We start from the raw sequence: 20210 nt of genomic DNA, 5'->3' as shown, positions 1-20210 counted from the left end.
TTCCCGTAATGGTATTGGTGTTCTTCCACCTCCAAGAAATCATAATGTACATCATCGGGTAGGTAATCTCCAACATTGCTATAACCGGGCACCATCCCCGGATCATTAGCGACGATATCGCTAGACACCTTGAGCAGGGGGCACGATTGGTCCGCTTGTTCGCCGAGCTGGGCAATTTTTTTCCCAACTCGTCGTTTTGCTAACCTTCGATCACTGCTAGTATTTCCTGACCGCTCGGCTTCGATATATACCTTTGCAGTAATGCGCTCATAGTTGGTTTTCGGTGGAGACTTTGGTGGTTTCCTCAGGGCATCGAGTGTGCGATTTGCTTTCACCCGGTCTACCTTCTCCTCCGGAGGTGGATGTCTCTTTGCTTTCACCACTTCAAAGAAGTCATTCACTTCTTTTTCCACGATCTTCGCGTTTTATTCCACGGTCCTCTCGTATGGTAACTTCTCTAGAGGCTTGAGAGGTGGACCGAATCTGTATTGCCTGCCTCTGGCTGTACGGCTAGACGCCGGAGCAGACGGAGCGGCTGCGGCTGTCTTCTTTCGTGCTTGCTTACGAGGCGGAGGAGAAGGACTACGATGCGCCGGAGCAACCGGGGCGGCGGCGGGTCTCTTCCGCCCTTGCTGGCGAGGCAGAGAAGGATGAGGCTGGTGGCTGCTCGGGCGCGCCGGCGCAAGCCGAGAAGAAGGCGGAGTGCCGCCACGTGCCGGAGAAGGAGGCTGGTGGCTGCTCGGGCGCGTCGGCGCAGGCGGAGAAGGAGGCGGAGTGCCGCCACACGCTGGAGGAGGAGGAGGAGGCGGAGGCGTCCAGTTCGGAAGGTTGATGAGCTCCTTCCGCCATAGGCTTGGAGTCTTCAAAGCAAAACTCAGCCGACTCTCCCCGTCACCCGTAGGGTGGTCAAGCTGGAGGTCCTCAAATCCTTCTGTGATTTCATCGACCATCACCCTAGCATATCCTTCTGGAATCGGCCGGCGGTGAAAAGTTGCGCCAGGTTCAGGAGGTGCAACAGAGCCAACAGCCGCCTTGACTTTCATATTCATCCATTGCGTCATATGGTGGCAATTGTGAGACTTCGTGATTAAGTCCACGGGGTAGCTAGCAGGAGCCGTGAAGACAGGCTCCTGAAGCAGCTTCGGCAGGTCGCGCGCTGCGGGCCTCGTCCCGTTCCTCTAGCGCTTGTACCCTTGCGTGCAGCGCCTGTAGTTGGGTCAGCTCCTTTTTCTTCTTCCTCTCCTGGCATTTGTAACCGCCTGCGTCGGGAAATCCAGCCTTCCACGAAAGGGAGCATGGCGTGCCTTGTGTCCGACCGGGGTGCTCAGGATTCCCGAGGGCCTCTGTGAGCTCGTCATTCTCTCTGTCCGGAACGAACGTACCTTGCAGCGCCATTTCGATATACTCCTGAAGCTTCACGATGGGTGTGTTCAGCTGATCGTTGGTCCAAACACACTTCCCTGTTATAGGGTCCAATTTTCCCCCAACCCCGAAGAACCAAGTCCTGCAACAGTCTGGCCAGCGTCGCGTCTCTGGTTCGATCCCTTTAGCAATGAGGTCATTCTCAGCCTTGTCCCACAACGTCCGGGCTTTCAGGTAGCCACCTGACCCCGTGTTATGGTGATGCTTCTTCTTTGCAACATTTTTCTTGTTTGCCGCTGACATCTTCGCTGCTCTCTCAGATTTCTTTTTGGTGAGAAATGCGGGCCACTGATCTTTGATCTTCTCAAATCGGCCAATGAATTCTGGAGTCTTGTCTTGGTCGACAAACGATGATTTCAGCTCATTCTTCCACCTCCTGAATAGCTCAGCCATCTTCTTAAGAGCATAAGGCTTGATCATTGGCTTTTTAACTGGATTCTCCGGATCCTCCTCTAGCGGGAAGGTGAATTTTTCCTGCAGCGCGGTCCAAAGATCAGCTTTCTGCCTATCGCTGACATAAGACACCTGAGAGTCTTTGTCCTTAGGCTTCAACCATTGCTCAATGCTGATCGGGATCATGTCCCTAACTAGAACCCCGCACTGAGCATTAAATTTTTGCTTGGTCCGGAGGGTTCAATCGGTTGGCCAGCGCGATCAATTTCGACGATCGTGTACCTTTCATCCGTGCGCAACTTTCTCTTTGGGACTCGTCTCGTTATCGAAGTGTTGCTCGATCCGGAGGGCTAGAAAAGAAGAAAAAGAAGAGAGTTAATATGTGTACATACCGAAAACAATTAATGCATCAATTAGCTATAGTCAGCACATGTCTAATTAATTAATATATATATACCTGGCCGAACTCCGTTCGGTCACCGGAGCCGTCAACACGGTGTCCTTCCCCCTCCATTCGGCCACCGGAGCCATCATCACGGTGTCCTTCCCCCTCCATTTGGTCACCGAAGCCGTCATCACGGTGTCCTACCTCCTCCATTGTTTGATCATCATCGTCGTAGCCTGCTTCTTCATCCCGTGTTTCCAGGCCATCAGTGCATGTGACATTGAGAAACGACAAGACGGCATCACTTCCATGTGCGATTATCTCCCCCAACACCGCTTCTTGTTCTTCATCTCGGGGATGCGGATCCATAGTTTCTGCAAATATTTACAACATGGCAATTATTATTCAAACATGACAGATGGATATATTAGTGGACGTTGAACTAGCTAGCTAAGCACAATAAGGAATCATATTAGTGGCCTGGCCTTGACGCTTCTCTAGGGTTTGGGGTGGCCTCGACGACAACGCTCTTTTAACTTGGTAAATTTGGGTGGCCTCAAGAGAGTTTGTCGATCGGGTAGGGGCGCGGCGGGAGGGGGTAGGAGACCGACATCGTTTTTTTTTCTAGGGTTTGGGTGTCCTCGAGAGTTTTGGTCGAGCGAGAGGGCCGGGGGTGCTCCCGTGGTATAAGTTATCACGGTCTAGAGGGGGTATATCGACAACGACAACATACGACGACCCCTCGCCCCTCAAACCCTCGGCGACCCCTCCCCCCTCCCCCCCCCTCATGTCAAAGTTATTGGGGACGGGGTATATCGACAACGACATACCCGATAAAAAATAAGAAGACGAAGAAGAAATAAAAAGAGGAGAAGAAGAAAGGAATAAAGGAGAAGATCGAAGAAAAAAAGAAAAAAAAAGAGGAGAAGAAGAAAGGAATAGAAGAGAAGAAGAGAAAATAGAAATTTTTCTATTTTCTCTTCTTATCCTCTATTCCTTTCTTCTTCTCCTCTTTTTTCCCCTTTTTTCCTCTTCTTATTTATTTCTCCTCTTCTACCTCTCCTCTTCTTCTCCTTTTTCTTTTCCTTCATCCTAAACTAAATATAAACTAAAATAATCCTAAAACTAAACTAAGTTATCGGGACGGGGTATATCGACAACGAAGAAAAAAAATGTTTTTCCTTTTCTTATTTATTTCTCCTCTTCTTTCCTCTCCTCTTCTTCTACTTTCTTCCTCTTCTTATTTTCCTTTTTCCTCTCATTCTTTTTCTTCTTCTTCCTTTCCTATCTAGATATATAAAACTTTTCAAAAAATGTAATTTTTGCATAAAACTCTTTCTTCTTCTTCTTCCTTCTTCCTTCTCTTCCTTCTTCCTAAATATATAAAACTTCTCTAAAAATGAAACTAACCTAAAATTAATGTACTAAATTAGAGAACATTAATGTACTAAAATTAATGAATTTTCAAAACATCATGCATATTACAACTGAAAAAAATACATACATACATACAAAAACATGTAAAAAATACATACATACATATATGAGCATACATCAAAAAATACATATATCTAAAAAATACATGCATACATATATGAAAATCTAAAAACATGTAAAAAAGCACGACGACGGCGGGGCCGACAGGGGTGCTCACAGAGGGCGGCGTCGGGGCGAGCAGGGGCGCGCGGCGGGCGGCGTCGGAGCGAGGAGGGGCGCGGGGAGTGGTGGCGACGGCGAGGTGGAGCAGCCCGACGGCGTCAGCGATGACGCGGTGGAGCAGCCTGACAGCGTCGGGGCAGGGCTCGGCGGCGACAGCGTGGTGGAGCAGCCTGACGGCGTCGGGGCAGGGATCGGCGGCAACGGCGACGAGGAGCAGAGTGGGGGCGTCGGGGCGGAGAAGCAGTGATTTTTGCAGAAACTGCTAAGTGGTTTCTTATATACACGAAGCATTGGTACCGGTTCGTGGCACCAACCGGGACCAATGCCCCCTTTAGTCCCGGTTGGTGCCACCAACCAGGACCAAAGGTCTCTTTTCAGCAGTGGTGGCACCAACCGGTACCAAAGGGGGCATTCATACCAGTTGGTGGCACAAAGTGGTACGAATGCCCCCCTTTGGTACCGGTTGGTGCCACAATCGGGACCAAATGCCTCGTGCTCTCCGTGGCCAAAACTTTAGTCCCACCTCGCTAGTTGAGAGGGGCGCGGAGTGGTTTATAAGCCCCACTGCCACACCCATCTCGAGCTCCTCTCGATTGCAAGCTTACGAGCCTAATTGTCACTGCTATGCCTGATGGGCCTACTGGGCCTTCTGCGGGCCTGAATCCTGGCCCATGGTAGGGTTTCTAGTCGTATTCAGGTCGTGGTGGCCTAGTAGTTGGCATTTTTTTATTTTTTTTGTTACTTTATTTATTTTATTTTGTTTCTACTTACAACAAAAAACCTTACTGTTGCTATTATTATTTATTTTATTAAAGTTTATTCATTTTATTAAATTTTATTTATTTTACTTTTATAAAGTTTATTTTGTTTCTACTTCTTTATTTTATAAAAGTTTATTTTATTTTATTTTATTTATTTTTATTGTGTTTCTACTTATTTATTGTATTAAATTTTAATTTGTTTTATTTTGTTTCGACTTGTTTATTTTATTAAAGTTTATTTTGTTTCTACTTATTTATTTTATTAAATTTTAATTTATTTAATTTTGTTTCTACTTTTTATTAAACTTTATTTTGTTTCTTTCTGCTTTTCATGTTTTGAATAGAATATACTTTGATAATTTCAGTGGCATGAATTTTATATAATTTTAGTTTAAAAAATACTAGAGGTTTATAAAAGCTTTTTAGTTCATTCCTTTTGCTATTAAAGTTTCATATGGAAACTCGTCTGTTACAAAGGGATTTCATTTTTTTGAACTTATTTGAACTCCATACTTTTTCTGTGGTCAAAATGCACCATTCAAAGCCACATCATCAATTTTCAACCCTTTCTGACTTCATTTGTTATTTTTTCATGCATTTACTGATTATTTTGAGCTATAAGACCCTGAAATTGAAAATCACTACAAATGAACTCTGAAAAGGTTAAAAGTTGGCATGGTATCATCATTTCACACACATAGCATGTGAAAGAAAGTAGAGAGGCTTACGGCAACAACTGGATGCACTTCGTGTACAAAATGAACAATCTCTTTCGAAGTATCAGGGTTTCATACGAAAACTCGTCTGTTACAAAGGGATTTCATTTTTTTGAACTTATTTGAACTCCATACTTTTTCTGTGTTTAAAATGCACCATTCAAAGCCACATCATCAATTTTCAACCCTTTCTGACTTCATTTGTTATTTTTCATGCATTTACTGATTATTTCGGGCTATAAGACCCTGAAATTGAAAAGCACTACAAATGAACTCTGAAAAGGTTGAAAGTTGGCATGATATCATCATTTCACCCACATAGCATGTGCAAGAAAGTAGAGAGGCTTACGGCAAAAACTGGATGCACTTCGTGTATAAAATGCATCATTCAAAGCTACATCATCAATTTAGTACATACAGCTCTCATGGATAGATAAGTGACCAAATTAATAGAAGTTCATCATCACATTAAAAACAAAGTACATACATAGTTCTCATTGAACAACATATAGCTCTCCAAAGCATCTAGTTAAACCATACATTGAAACTATGTGAAACCTTTCAATGCAACAATAAATGCGATCATAATCACAAACAAGGTAAAAATTGATCCAACGGCATAATGATACCAAGCCTCGGTATGAATGGCATATTTTCTAATCTTTCTCATCTTCAACCGCATTGCATCCATCTTGATCTTGTGATCATCGACGACATCCGTAACATGCAACTCCAATATCATCTTCTCCTCCTCAATTTTTTTTATTTTTTCCTTCAAGTAATTGTTTTCTTCTTCAAATAAATTTAACCTCTCGACAATAGGGTCGGTTGGAATTTCCAGTTCAACTACCTCCTACATAAATAAAATTTATGTCAACTTGATGGGCATAATTGTCATAAACAATAAATGAACCAAATATTTATAAAAGATAATATATACCACATCCGAATCATAGCCAGGACGAGGGCCGACGGGGGCGGATACCAAAACCATCGCACTATATAAGCACAAGCAATACTAAAAGTAAGAAAATTAGACAAGTATCTATCTAAAGTAAGAATATTTTTTTCTTTCAGAAGAAGATAAGAGGCTCACCACAGTGGTGCAGGCGACGAGATCGGCGCGGGCGATCGACGGCGGTGAAGACGGGGACGGGACGTGACGGACCGCTAAACCTAGACAAATCTCGGGGAAAATGGAGCTTGGAGGTCGAGCTTCGAGAGGAGAAAGCTTAACTAGCGTGGCTTGGGCATTTCATCGAACACCTCGTGTGCATAGGAGGTGAGCTAGAGCATCCAAATGCCCTCTCCTCGCCGGCCAAAAAAAATAGATCACTGTGGAGTGCTCTGCTGCAGCGACGGGGTATATATAGGCAACTCATTTGTCCCGGTTCATGGCTGGAACCGGGACTAAAGCCCAGCCTTCCGTCTCGGTTCGAGCCACGAACTGGGACCAATGGTTGTGGGCCAGGAGCGAGGACCATTGGTCCCGGTTCGTGCCTGGAACCGGGACAAATGGGCCCAGACGAAACGGGACCAATGCCCACGAGGCCCCGGCTGGCCCCCTGGGCTCACGAACCGGGACGAATGCATCCATTGGTCCCGGTTCGTGGAAGAACCGGGACTAATGGGCTGGCCAGGCCCGAACGAAAGCACCTTTTTCTACTAGTGTTACGACGGAGATTTAGAAGGCACTAAGTAAACCACACCTATATATGCAAACTAAGTGTTATTTTTTTACCTCAAATTGCATATAAATCAAATACTAGCACATATAATTTCTCCCAAATTACTAAACTCACAAATTAATCACTATATAAAGCATTGCAAGAGCTAATCTAGCAATGAGAGATGAAAGGACAAAGTTGCTAACCTTTGTGATCATTTGAATGGATGGGGGCCTTCAAATCTTGAAAAAAATTGGGCAAAATGTGTGATGAGCTCAAGAGGAAGAGGGAAAGAACAGAGAGGAGAGGGGAAAGTGGAAGAACAAAGCGAGCTCGGGTGGACGAAGGGTTTATGTAGGACGACCTTTAGTGCCGGTTCGTGACACGAACCGGTAATAACGGTGCTAGAGGGGCCCCAGACTGACAACATCCTGCCACCACTCTCTTTAGTACCGGTTCATGGCATGAACTGGTGCTAAAGATCCGCCACGAACTGGTACTAATGGTAGCGGCCCAGCTAGTCATTGGAACCGGCACTAATGGTCACATTAGTGCCGGCTCAATTACAAATCGGTACTAATGTGCTTCACATTAGGCCGTTTTTCTACTAGTGCAAGTAGTTTTTTAAAAATGGCATGCCATCAAAAAAATGTTGTATGTTTATCTTAGATATAATTAAATGAAGAGTTGAAGTTCTTTTCTTTGGTTCCAAATTGAGAAATTCAATGAAGGAGTTTTTCCCTCTCAAGCGAAGTATACCATGGGCATTCTCAAAAATACTGACATGACTATATGCCAAACCATGCAAGATGTGATTCCCACTACTAGCTATGCTGATGATAAAGGTAACCCCTTCAATCCCATGGTATATCGTTCTGTGATTGGATCTTTGCTTTACCTTTCTACATCTACATCAGATATTTTGTTAAGTCCAGGCATGTGTGCGAGATATCAAGCTACTCCGAGGAAGAGCCACCATTCGCGGGTTAAGAGAATTCTTAGATAGCTTGTTCATATCCCAACATTGGTCCTTTAGTACCCCAATGATGCAAAGTTTGTTCTTATTGGGTACACGGATGTAGATTAGGGCGGAGATAAGGTGTATCAGAAGTCAACCTCTGATTCATGTCAATTTCTTGGATGCTCATTGATAAGTTGGTCCTTGAAAATGCAAAACTGTATCTTCCTCTCCCTCTCCACCGCCTAAGACGAGTGTGTTGCCACCACAAGTTGTGCTTCACAATTATTATGGATGAGATAACGTTGAAGGATTATGTAGTTATACACAAGGAGGTGCATATTTTATGTGACAATTAATATGCAATCAAGATTGCCAACAACCCAATGTTGGCACCAAGAAGTAACTTGTCGGCATCTTCACCAAGACACTAGACGAAGCAAGGTTTTCCCAACTAATGCATGAACTTGGTATCTTGGAGCTTGATAGTATTATTTGATATCTTACACTCATACATGCACTTTACTTGTCATTTTTCAAGATGTAGGAATGTATTTAGAGGGAGAAATTCAATTCACGAATCTCTCTCTCTCTCTATGATGTGCAAATAAAATAAACATCACGTATGAATGTTCCATTCTTTTGTGATATATGTGCTTAAACGATTGAGTAGTGATTTTGGGACCAACATCAAAATCTTCGTGGTGCCACGTTACATATACTCACACATGGTGGCCTCGGCCACCGTGCTCTCATTATGAGATGTTTGGTTTTCATTTGGGTGATAATTGAGCGTATATGATCTAAAATATGCCACTATAGGACTAATATAGGTGGCACGCTGGACTTTGGTATTTTATAATTTGCATCCTGCAAAATTGAGTGCATAGATCTCCTCTATCATTCTATGTTGAGTGTGCATGTTATCCCGGCTAGCTACCATGTGTAACTCTTTTTCAAAACAAGCAAAAACTGAGTTTTGGTCGCCAAACATCTGGGCTACCTTCCGGACATCCATTCGTTGGAACTGCATCAACCTTTTCAAAACACCAATGTTCATGTGCATTAGCCACCAGATTTCCAGACCACTTTCTGGATGTCCGGGTGCTGTTTTTTTACCTTTGTCTTGATTTACAAGTCTAAACTCGCATCAGGGGTCAGACATTCGGGCATCGATCTGGATGACTGGGCGGTCAAATATTTCAAATCAAAATGGGAGCCAGGGCTTGAAGGGGCAAATCCTCTTCTTCTTCCCCTATGACACCCTCTCCTCCTGACAACCGTCGGGGGGCTGTTTTGCCTCTCCTCCTCGTATACTCTGCTCCCGGTCCCTGATCTCTCTACTCGGATACCTCTCATCCCAATCTACCTTCTCATCCATGCCATCTTCGGTTTGGTGGAAGGCTTGGACCAGTGGGAGGATTTCTTGGTGCAATTTTTTTCGTCGGTTCTGGGCGCTCTCAATGGTGAAAGCGAAGAGAACAACAGGCAAGAATGTTGAGGGACCCTCGTCCCATGGTATGCACATCACATCCTTGCCTCCATATATTTTCCCTAATTTTTCCAAATGCATGTCACGATTTGCGTCAAAACTTTATGCTCTACGAGATGATTATTTCACTATGTAGATGGAAAAGGATTTAGGGCACGCAGGTCTTGGCGCACGGAGATTGTGGGCCGCCGATCTGCGCCAAGATTCACAATTTTTTCTATGTATTTCATAAATAGCTAAATTGACAGTAACACGAGATATTTCCATATGGTAGATAATGGGCACCATATGAAAAGGAGCATTTTCAATGTCAACACGTTGAGGGCCAGATTGAAGGTCAAGTGGAGCTCGAAGAGTATACAGCCAAATATTACAAAAATCTATTTGGGGGATCCTAAGGAGGGTCATGTCTCTCTAGATGAGTCCCGAACTGACAATTTACCCCAGATCTCACATGTGGAAAATGAAACCCTCACCGCACCCATCTCACAAAAATAGGTGCAAGCGGACAATATTCCAGATGGAGGACAATAAAACGATGGGTCCTGATGGATTCCCCGCTTAGTTCTACCAGAACTTACGGGATGTCATTAAGGCATACATTATGGTTATGGGGATTTTCAATTTCCTACCGTCCAATTGATCTTTCAAGGCTAAACTTTGGCGACATCATTTTGTTGCTAAAGACAAAGGATGTGGAATGGATGTGCAAGTATAGGCCAATATATCTCCAAGATATCAACTTCAATTATTATTTGTACCAATGTAGCGAATATAGGATCATTGTGCTTGTGGATCACGTGATTCGGCTATCTCCAATGACATTCATTCTAGGACGAAACATTCTAGATGTAAACGGTTATCCACCTGAGACCATGCATGAGATGTAACAAAAAAAAGAGTGGGTGACATTTAAGATTGACTTAAAAAAGTTCATGACAAAGTAAATGGTATTTCAATCAACAAACCGTAAAAATGAAGGTGCCAAACAGCAAGGACTCGATTTGTGTTTGTTTGTGTGAGATTACCCCCAATATATTGTTGCGGGCAAATTTTAACATGCTCTCTCTTACCCCCTCTTTTTACATGTGAGGTAAGGAGGTAATAGTTTATCAGACCACTAATTAATAAGATCAATGGCTCACATGTATTATATAATCTTACCTCACATGTGAAAAGAGGAGGTAAAAGGGAGCATGCTAAAACTTCTCGTTGTTGCGACTATTTGCTATATCAACCATCAAAATTCTAGTTTTATGTAACTAATTCACAACATAATTAAACACTATGACATCTTTATTGGAGAGAGAGGATGATAGAGATGAAAAGGGCTTTTACTTCTTTCTTGCTTGTTTTCCTGAAAGACTGCCCTCCACATGGACAAAGCATGACTTGGCTCAGAAAGACTAGTACGGAACTCATAAGATTACCTCTCCTTCGCTAGTCCTCATAAGAAAAACATGACTTGTTACTCTGATCCTCTAAACTCTGACTGATGGTGTAGACCGGCTGAGAAACATTGATCCAGTACCACTTAGTTAATAGTTGTAGCATTTCCCAAAGTATACATGGTACAGTTGTGCCCTGATACAAGTGCAGGTCCTGAGGAACGTGTTTTCCTGAATTCTGTCTCTCAGCCTATAGATCCATCAGTGGCAGCATGTATTTCCAATTCCTCCCATTCCAATTTACATGACTAAACTTGAATCATCTCCAGCTTGCTTTTTCTTGTACTTCTACTTGTTAGCTATTGTCCTATATGGATGGGTATGAAAAGTGACAGCAAGAAAGAAATGCTACTACCTCTTATACCATGAGCGTCTTAGTAAGTGTTGCATGCTGTAATATGAAAAAGGAAAATGTTCTATGGCATTAATTCAATGCAAGATTCCTGCTCTATCTACCATCATTCATGATATATTATAAGTTCATTTGTTGGCAGAATTTATGAGTCATGTAGCAAACCGTGTTAATAGAACTGAAACCCGACGAAGCTCCGTGGTACTTTCATTTGATGTCATATATATGTAGTTGGGGGTATAATATCATACTGCCATGTCGACCAAAGACGCTCATCACCTTTTTGGGTAGTATAAGTACACAAGTAAAAAAATTGCAGACCACAATCCCATAGGTTGGCATTTAGGCATGCAAAAGGCCGGGAATCTGGCTTTTGCCAACGCTCCTAAAACAAAGCACAAACCAAGCCCCTGTTCGTCATGGCGTGGTTAGTGTAGTATTATTATGCCTCAACACAAGATTTTCTAAACTACACGGTGCTGGTGGAGCACCTGTATCTCAGTGTATACATCCTGCATAGTCAGTTTCTGCTCCTGGTCTCTCTAATTCCTATGTAATCAATTATCTTCACCTTGCTCTTTGTCTTGTATTATGCTAGTTAGAGTCCCTCATATGAAACTATGGATAGGTATGTATGAAAGTGATAGAGGAAAAGCTAATAAGCCACTTTCTCTTGTATTGCGAGCTTTTGAGTAGGTGTTGCATTCTATATAACACACAAAAAATGTCTTTGACATTAATTCAGTGCGGGATTTCAGCTCTGCCCAAACAAAGACATGTTTGAAAAATGACTCTCGACATGTCAACATTATGATGTAAGTCAACATTATGTTAAATTTTACTTGTGGGCCTGACGTTATTTTAGTGTCAAACAGTGACGACTCTGTTTGTGTTTGTTGTGAGAGATTACCCTAATATATTGTTGTGACTATTTGTTACATCAATGATCAAAATTGTAGTTTCGTGTAATTTACACACAATGTAATTAAGCACGATGACGTCTTCATTGGAGAGAGAGAGAAAGGAAGGTAGAGATGATAATGACTTATTTCTTCTAGCTTGCTATCCAATCCTTTGCTAATCCTCGTAAGAAAAACATGAATCATGTATTCCAATGCTTTAAACTTTGACCAATGATGCAAATCGGCTGCCAAACAGACACCATGATTTGGTACCACTTTGCTTATTGCTGTAGCATTGCCCAAAATCTATACGTGGTACTGTCGTGCCGTAATTACAAGTCCAGGTGCTGAAGGTCGTGATGTGCAGACTTCTGTGTCTCGGCCTATACAACGAACAGAGTCAGCATGTGTTTTTGATTCCTCTCATTCCAATGAACAAGACTATAGACATGAATTATATTCTCCTAGCTTGTTTTCTCTCTTGTATTTCTGCTAGCTAGCTATTATCCTACATGGTATGAGAAGTGACAGGAAAAAGCAATGCTACAGCCTCTTATATCATGAGTGTTTGAGTAAGTGTTGCAATAACATGCAAAGGAAAATGTTCTATGACGTCGATTCAATGCAAGATTCCTTCTCTATCTACTATAATTGAAGATATATCATAATTTCATTTGTTGGGAGAATTTACGAGTCTTATACCAAACCGCGTGAATGGGGCTGGAACCTGATGAAGCTCTCATGGTACTCTCATTTGATGCCGTATATATGTAGTAGGAGGTAATATCATACAGTGTTAACCAAAGACACTTCTCACATTTTGGATGGTATAGTAGAGAAGTACAATATTGCAGACCACAGTCCCATGGGCTTGTCTAACAAAAGAACCACAACCTATTAAGTGAATTCTAACATAGACTCGGTCACTCAGACCTGGAAGACAATAAAGCATGCAAACAAGAATATGGCTTGTTCTTTGCTAACGCTCCTAACAAAAAAAACATGAACATTTGGCTTGTTCATCCTGGTGTGGTTACGTAGTAGCATTGCCTAAAATGTACTAGGTAGCACTATCATGACTCAACACAAGATTTACTGAACTAGACAGTGCTAGTGGATCACCTGCATCTCAGTCTATACATCCTACATAGTCAGTTTCCGTTCCTATCGGACTGCTAACTTCTATTATCTTCACTTTGATCGTTGTCTTCTATACTGCTAGTTGTAGTCCCTTGTATGGATGGCAAATCAATTTTCTTTCAGCTCAAAATTTCACAATGTACCATAGCTTGAGAGGTGGCTACTACAAAGTGAAAATTTGTCCACTGCTTTTCCAGCTATTTACTCCAACCATCAAAAACAAAAATTAATGCACTAGTCGCACACATTACACAGGATGGATTGAACTGGCCTTCCATAACGGGCTAACCTTGGTGGCTGCCGCTAAACTTGTCTTGCTAAATGCTTTGCTGCAGGATTTGTCTGTTCAGGCTACACCACACAGTAGATCACTGACCAGCGGGGACGTCTTGCCCACTTGTGAATTTTTTTGACTGGCTACTCAACGTCAACAGCCAGTCAAACACTAGGGAAAACCTTCACCACAATACTAAGCTTTCTAATGCAAAATGGCCCATGACGAAGACATAATGCATTTGTTCGTGCGATGCACGGCTACTGCATGAATCTGAACACTACCGGACTCGCGGACTATGCCTACGGCCACGGGCCGTCGGCATAGGCCCCTAAGCCGTCGGCATAGATCTATGCCTACGGTTGCCGTCGGCATAGGCCCGTCGGCGTAGATGTCGTCAGCGTAGTCTTGTCAGACCGTCGGCATAGTATAGCCGTCGGCATAGGGGCCTATGCCGACAGCCTGACGTCAGCCGTCGGCATAGTATAGCCGTCGGCAGTGTTTTTCGTCTGACGGCAACGGACGGCGCCGTCAAAAGCGCTGACGAATCGCGCAATGCCACGTCGCAGAGATATGCCGACGGCAAAGCCGTCGGTATACCTCTGCCATGTGGCAACCCGTGGTACTCCTGGTGGCAGGGCTATGCGGGAAGATGCCGCCACTGCAGGGCATGCCCTCTACACTGACACCTTTCTTCCTCTATCATACTTCGCAAAATCTTGTAATCCAGAAATACCAAAGTTTTCAGGTAATGATCACCAAGTGTAAACGACGTCATGAGAAACATCATAGATGATCTGACACTATAGTCCAGCTTATGAAAGATGAGCTGCAACGAGTTCTCTCTCTCAGCTTATACATCCAACAGAGGCACCATGCGTTTCTGATTCCTCTCATTCCAATGGACATGACTCTAGACTCGAATCATCTTCAGGCTTGTTTTTCTCTCTTTTATTTCTGCTTGCTAGCTTTTGTATTATATGCACGGGTATGAGAAGTTACAGGAAGAAAGCAATGCTACTGCCTCTTATATCATGATGACTTCATGAGCTTTTGAGTAAGTGTTGAATGATGTAACATGTCAAGAAAAATGTTCTGAGATGTTAATTCAATGAAAGATTCATGCTTCTCTATCTACTACTAAAGATATATCATAAGCTCTTGTTGGGAGTTGTATTCATTTATTTATTGAGACGTTGTTGGGATAGTTTACTAATGTTAAAGACGTTGTGGCAAGGACATTTAGTGGCACAAAAATCTGATTACAGATGACATAAGGCTCTTCTCTCATAGCATCTCCAACGGCCGCGCCAAACGACGCGCGCGGGGTAAACCCAGCTTTTAGCGCGTGCAGGGCGCTTTGCCGCGCTCCAGCGGCGGCGGGAAACTCGCGCGCGGGAACCGTTTGCGCCCGCGCGCGAAAAGGCGCTAGCTCGCACGCCATTTTTTGCGTACCACTTCCAGCGCGCCTATAAAATGCGGCGCGCGCCACGCGCCTTCTCCACGCCTCCTCTTCTCCTCTTCCTCTCCCTCTCTGCCACGCGCCGCTCCAGCGCCCCACCACCGACGTGCCGCCATGCCGCCGCACCGCCGAGGAGCGTCCGGCTACCGCGGCGTCCGCCTGCGCCCCAACGACGGCTACTACTCGGAGATACGCTCCGGCGATCTCCGGCTCGGCCTCGGCACCTACGGGACGGCGCACGAGGCCGCCCGCGCGTACGACGCGACGGCGTGGCGCCTAGGCCGGCCGCGCAGCCAGATGAACTTCCAAGATGTGTACACGCTCCAGCAGGCGCTCGACGTCGCCCCGCCGCCTCGTCTGAACACGGCGCAAGACCGTGCGGAGCATGCCGAGCGGCAGCGCCGCCTCCTCGTTGCCCAGGAGGACGAGCGGGTCATGGCGGAGTGGCGCCGGCGCCACCCGGAGGACGTCGCCTACGAGCAGGTCTACTGGGCAAGGCGCCGCGAGGAGGACACGCGAAGGCGCCGCGAGGAGCGGTTGGACAGGCGTCGGCGGAAGGCGTTGGCGAATGCGCAGTCCAATCTCGTTGCAGCAGGTGGGCAGTCGTTCTTCACGCCGGACGATGATCGGTGGCTGGACATCTGGCTAGATATCTCGGACGACACCGCCGAGGATGATAATGGTGATGATGATAGCGACTTAGAGTAGTTTTTTTTATGCAATCTATCTCGTTTTTTATCGTTTGTCGTTTTTATTATTATGCAATCTATGTTTCTGATGTAAAATACCTTTGTATCGTTTAAAATCTATGTAATCTATCTAGTTTTTATGCTTTCAATGCCTACATTTCTAATTGTAGAATGAGCGCGCGCGCTGCATTTTAGCGCGGCTGCTGGAGCGGTCGCTGCGCGCCGCGCCAAAACAGGCGATGGGCGCACGCTAAAGCTGTTTTTTGCGCGCGCCACGTTCGGCGCCTGTTGGAGATGCTCTCAGGCGATAACTTCCAAATGACAAAAAGAACCAAGATCCCATAAGGTACCACAAGCCTCAGCTGCAAGAAATACTACCAGAGGAAAATGAATTTGCAATATTCACCATGTATACAAAGCTGCCACCAATCTTAGAAAACTTACACCGCCAGGTCAGCCTACCGTTGCCAATTTGAGGGAGCTCTACGCATGAGCGATAAGGAACTCATCTGGTCTGCCAAGGCGGCACCGCGTGCCAAAACTTTCCTCTGGCTTGCTACCCGGGGGCGGTGGATGACGGCTGATAATCTGGCTATCCGGGGTATCCTGCACAACCCAAACTGCCCACTGTGCTTGACGGCGCCGGAGACAGCTACCCACCTGCTGACGGTTTGCCCATTCTCAGCCGAGGTATGGAGCTCCATCATTATCAAGCTGGGACCCCCTTTCTCCGCGCTGCCGGTGGCAACCACGGCGGCCAATAATGACGGGTCTCTCCGATCCTCTTGGACGAGCCAGCTCCGTGCACTGCTGGGTCCGGCACATAGGAACACTTGGAGGTCGGCTATGTGTCTCGTTGCATGGATGCTTTGGAAGGAACGCAATGCACGCATCTTCAACTCCACCCACTGCACGCCCAGGCAAGTCGTCAGCCGCATCATGGACGAGGCCAGATGTTGGTCTGCGGCCAGGATTCATCAGTTGGACAGACTCTTTGAGCCACCCTGAACACTGCTCCATGTATTTTTGCTAAAACTGTAGTCTAAAACAGGGATGCTTGTAGTATCGCCATAGATGGCCTTCCATTGTTCTGAAACTCTGTAACTGCTTTTCTCTCCGTATGACTAATCAATGAAATGCGGCCCTAGGGCCATATTGTCGTAAAAAAAAATCTTAGAAAACTTCAACTTACCAGCGCCTTCAGGATGGATATAAATGAGTACATGATCAGAGAGTTGGCCATGGTTAGTGTAGTACTCCCTCTGTCCGAGAAAACTTGTCCCAAGCTTATTTCTTAAATGGATGTATCTAGCACTAAATTGGTGCTACATACATCCATTTGAGGGACAAGTTTTTCCGGACGGAGGGAGTACTATTATGCCTCAACACAAGATTTTCTCAACAACACGGTGCTGGTGGACTGCCTGTATCTCAGTCCATATATCCTACATAGTCAGTTTCCTATCAGACTGCTAACTTCAGTTATCATCCTGCTCCTGGTAACTCTCATTCCTACTCCCTCCGTTCCGAATTACTTGTCTTAGATTTGTCTAGATACGGAGGTATCTAGCACTAAAATGAGTCTTAATTCGGAACGGAGTATCAGATTGCTAACTACCTTGCTGTTTGTCTTGCATTCTGCTAGTTATAGTCCCTTGTATGGATGGGCATGTATGGAAGTGATAAGAGGAAAAGCTAACAAGCCACATCCTCTTGTTTTGAGAACTTCTGAGCAGGCGTTGCATGCTATATAACACACAAATAAGTTGTTTTTGACATTTATTCAATGCAAGATTTCCTCTCTGCCTAAACGAAGGCGTATATTGGAAAAATGACTCTCGACATGCCAAGATCCTTAGATCAGGTGACATGCTGTGTACCAAAACAACAACTTCAGTTTATAGCCCCCAGCAAAAAAGGATTAGTTTGAATAGTTCCAGAGGCCATCTCATTTCAATTCAAACGGTAGTAGAAAACAAATCGTTCCAATACCACACCTCAACAAAAAAGATTTATGGATGTTGGCTCAATAAAGGCTGCATCAAAGATACTGTTGTTGCTGGACTATCTTCACATGCTAAGCTGCTAATAGACAATGTGTTCCTCCGTGATTACTCCCACATACTTTCAGGACACTTTTGATGGTGTATCTTTTCTTTTACGAGGAAACACATGTGGGTTTCTGGCTTGCTATAAGACTGCCATTCAGGACCTACAACATATACTTGTACTCCGATCCTTTAAACTATGACTCAGTGTGCCAATTGGCTGCCAAACATGTGGTTATCTAGAACAACTTTGTGGCAGCATGCAAGTGCCCCAATACAAGTGCAGCTTACGGAATTCGTGCTTCTCTGAGCTCTGTCTCTCAGCCTATATGTACAACAGTGGCAGCATGTGCTTCTGATTCCTCTCATTCCAATGGACAAGGCTCCAAGCTTGAACCATCGTCAGCTTGCTTTCTCTCCTGTATTACTGCTTGCTAGCCATTATATTATATGGATGGGTATGAGAAGTGATAGGAAGAAAGCAATGCTTGCTAGCCTCTTATGTAATGACTTAATGAGCCTTTGGGCAAGTGCTGCGTGCTGGAACTTGTAAAGAAAAATGTTCTGCGATGTTAAATCAATGCAAGATTCCTGCTGATCTATCTACTACTCAAGATATATCATAAGTTCTTGTTCGGAGTTTCATTTATTTATTGAGATGTTAGGCGGCTAATTTACTAATCTTACAGACGTTGTGGAAATGACCTTTTTTTAGAGGAGGGAGACCTCAGCCTCTACATCTGGGCGATGCATGCAGCCACTTTATTAATTATTTATAAATTACAAAAGAACTTACAAAGAAATATAGTAGTAAGTCTGAAGCCATCATCTAGGCAACATCTGTCGCTATTCCTATCCAGTTGATGAAGGGATGTTGATAGTTTGGGCCTAATATCAAGCAGACCTCGCAGTCAAGCCTAACATCTAAAACCTGAGGCCCCAACCAAGCCACTTGCTGAGTATGGGGCACACACCGGTCTGGCGCACACACAGAGGCCGGCGCCACCAACTGCCATCAATCCATCTTCAGAGCTGTACTGACGCATCAACCTTGCCTGGTCTAGCTTCCGTCGATGCCAGCACGACGCCAAACAACGTCACCATCCTGCGCTCGTCCATTAACACATGCCCAGCAGCGAGACCCCGCTCCTCCATGTCACTGAGACCCACCATTGTCAACGTGTGAGATGCAACACCGCTCCTCCGTCGCGAACACCACCTTCAGCCACTGGTCCCATCCCCTCCACCTGCAGATCCTCTGCAATCCCAACCGACAGCGCCGCTGCCGCCAAATCCAAAGAGGATTGAAGGTTTTCACCCGGCAGGAGATCGGGTGGGTAGATTGGGCCCTCAGCTGAGCCTTCATGAAGGAAAGAGACACCCATGGGCGATGCCGCCGTTGGGCTGGCCAGACCGGCCAAGGTTTCCCCCGGACCCAAGGTACACCACCAGGGCTCACCATCACCGGAGCCTGCAGCCGCAAACCACCATGACGACGAGAGAGGCAGTAGGAGAAAGGGGAACCTCCAGATCTGACGACACGACACCAACCCTCTGGAGGATCACCTGCCACCTGATCCATTCCCTGGCAGCCCACCCACCCCGCCGCGCCCGGGGCGAGGAGGCCAACCCAGGGGCCGCCACCCCGGATCCAGGACCCTCCGCCCCGAATTGGGCAGAGCAGAGCCAGCCTGTCGCCACGACCACCACTGAGTCACCGGCCAGCCGCTGCTCTCCAGATGGAGGCCGCCGTGGGCCAGATTGGCGTCGCCGCCATCGATCGGGGCATCATCCTCGAGATCGGGGATCCCGCGCTTCCTGAGCCCGGAGTGAGAGGGTGATGCCTCCACTGCCGCCGCCGCACGCGCGGGCTTAGCCTGGCGCCATCACATGTGTTCTGGCAATGACATTGAGTTGCACAAAATCTGATTTAAGGTTCTTCTCTCTGGCTACAACTTCGAGCAGACATAAGGTACCAGCACAACACAGCTAGTTGTACCATAAGCCTCAGCTGCAACAAATACTAGAAGAAAATGATTTTACAATATTCATCCTGTGAAACAAATAAACCTAGCGATTCACCATGTACACAAAGCTGACACCAAACTTAGAAAACTGCAACTTACCAGAGCCTTTGAGGATGGATATAGAGTACATGATCAAAGAGTTGGTCGTTGCTTGATTTCACAGGACAAACCACCCCAGAGAGACACCAGGTACCCACAGAAAGAGCACGCAGGTGCTAGCTCCCATCATTAGGTACCCACAGAAAGAGCACGCAGGTGCTAGCTCCCATCATTCTATTCTACTACAAACCAGAGCTGGTCTCTGGAGATGATATGGAACAACCATGGTACATGTCCTCAGAAGCCAGAACACAAACATTTGCCGTGGACAAACTTGCTTCCAACCATTTACAAGTGCATCCGTCGCTTGCCATTC

The 20210-nt window shown here is 45.4% G+C and overlaps 1 protein-coding gene across 1 annotated transcript; it reads left to right on the top strand.

Annotated features, from left to right (window-relative positions):
- The first annotated feature begins 15117 nt into the window (after positions 1 to 15117).
- Positions 15118 to 15739, top strand: LOC147988750 (uncharacterized). Its single transcript, XM_087535796.1, has one exon. It carries the CDS (start codon positions 15146 to 15148, stop codon positions 15737 to 15739), a length of 594 nt encoding a protein of 197 aa, XP_087391922.1. The 5' UTR covers positions 15118 to 15145.
- Positions 15740 to 20210: the final 4471 nt, after the last annotated feature.

This window comes from Triticum urartu, chromosome 1A (assembly GCF_056163025.1).
Source record: "Triticum urartu cultivar PI428250 chromosome 1A, HENAU_Tu73, whole genome shotgun sequence".
Classification (NCBI taxonomy): Eukaryota; Viridiplantae; Streptophyta; class Magnoliopsida; order Poales; family Poaceae; genus Triticum; species Triticum urartu.
The sequence above is the reverse complement of the archived record's forward strand: the minus strand, read 5'-3'. Positions and strand labels throughout refer to the sequence as shown.

Bases quoted from the DNA above. Each gene is read 5' to 3' on its own strand.
- LOC147988750 (XM_087535796.1), top strand. From the start codon at position 15,146: ATGCCGCCGCACCGCCGAGGAGCGTCCGGCTACCGCGGCGTCCGCCTG.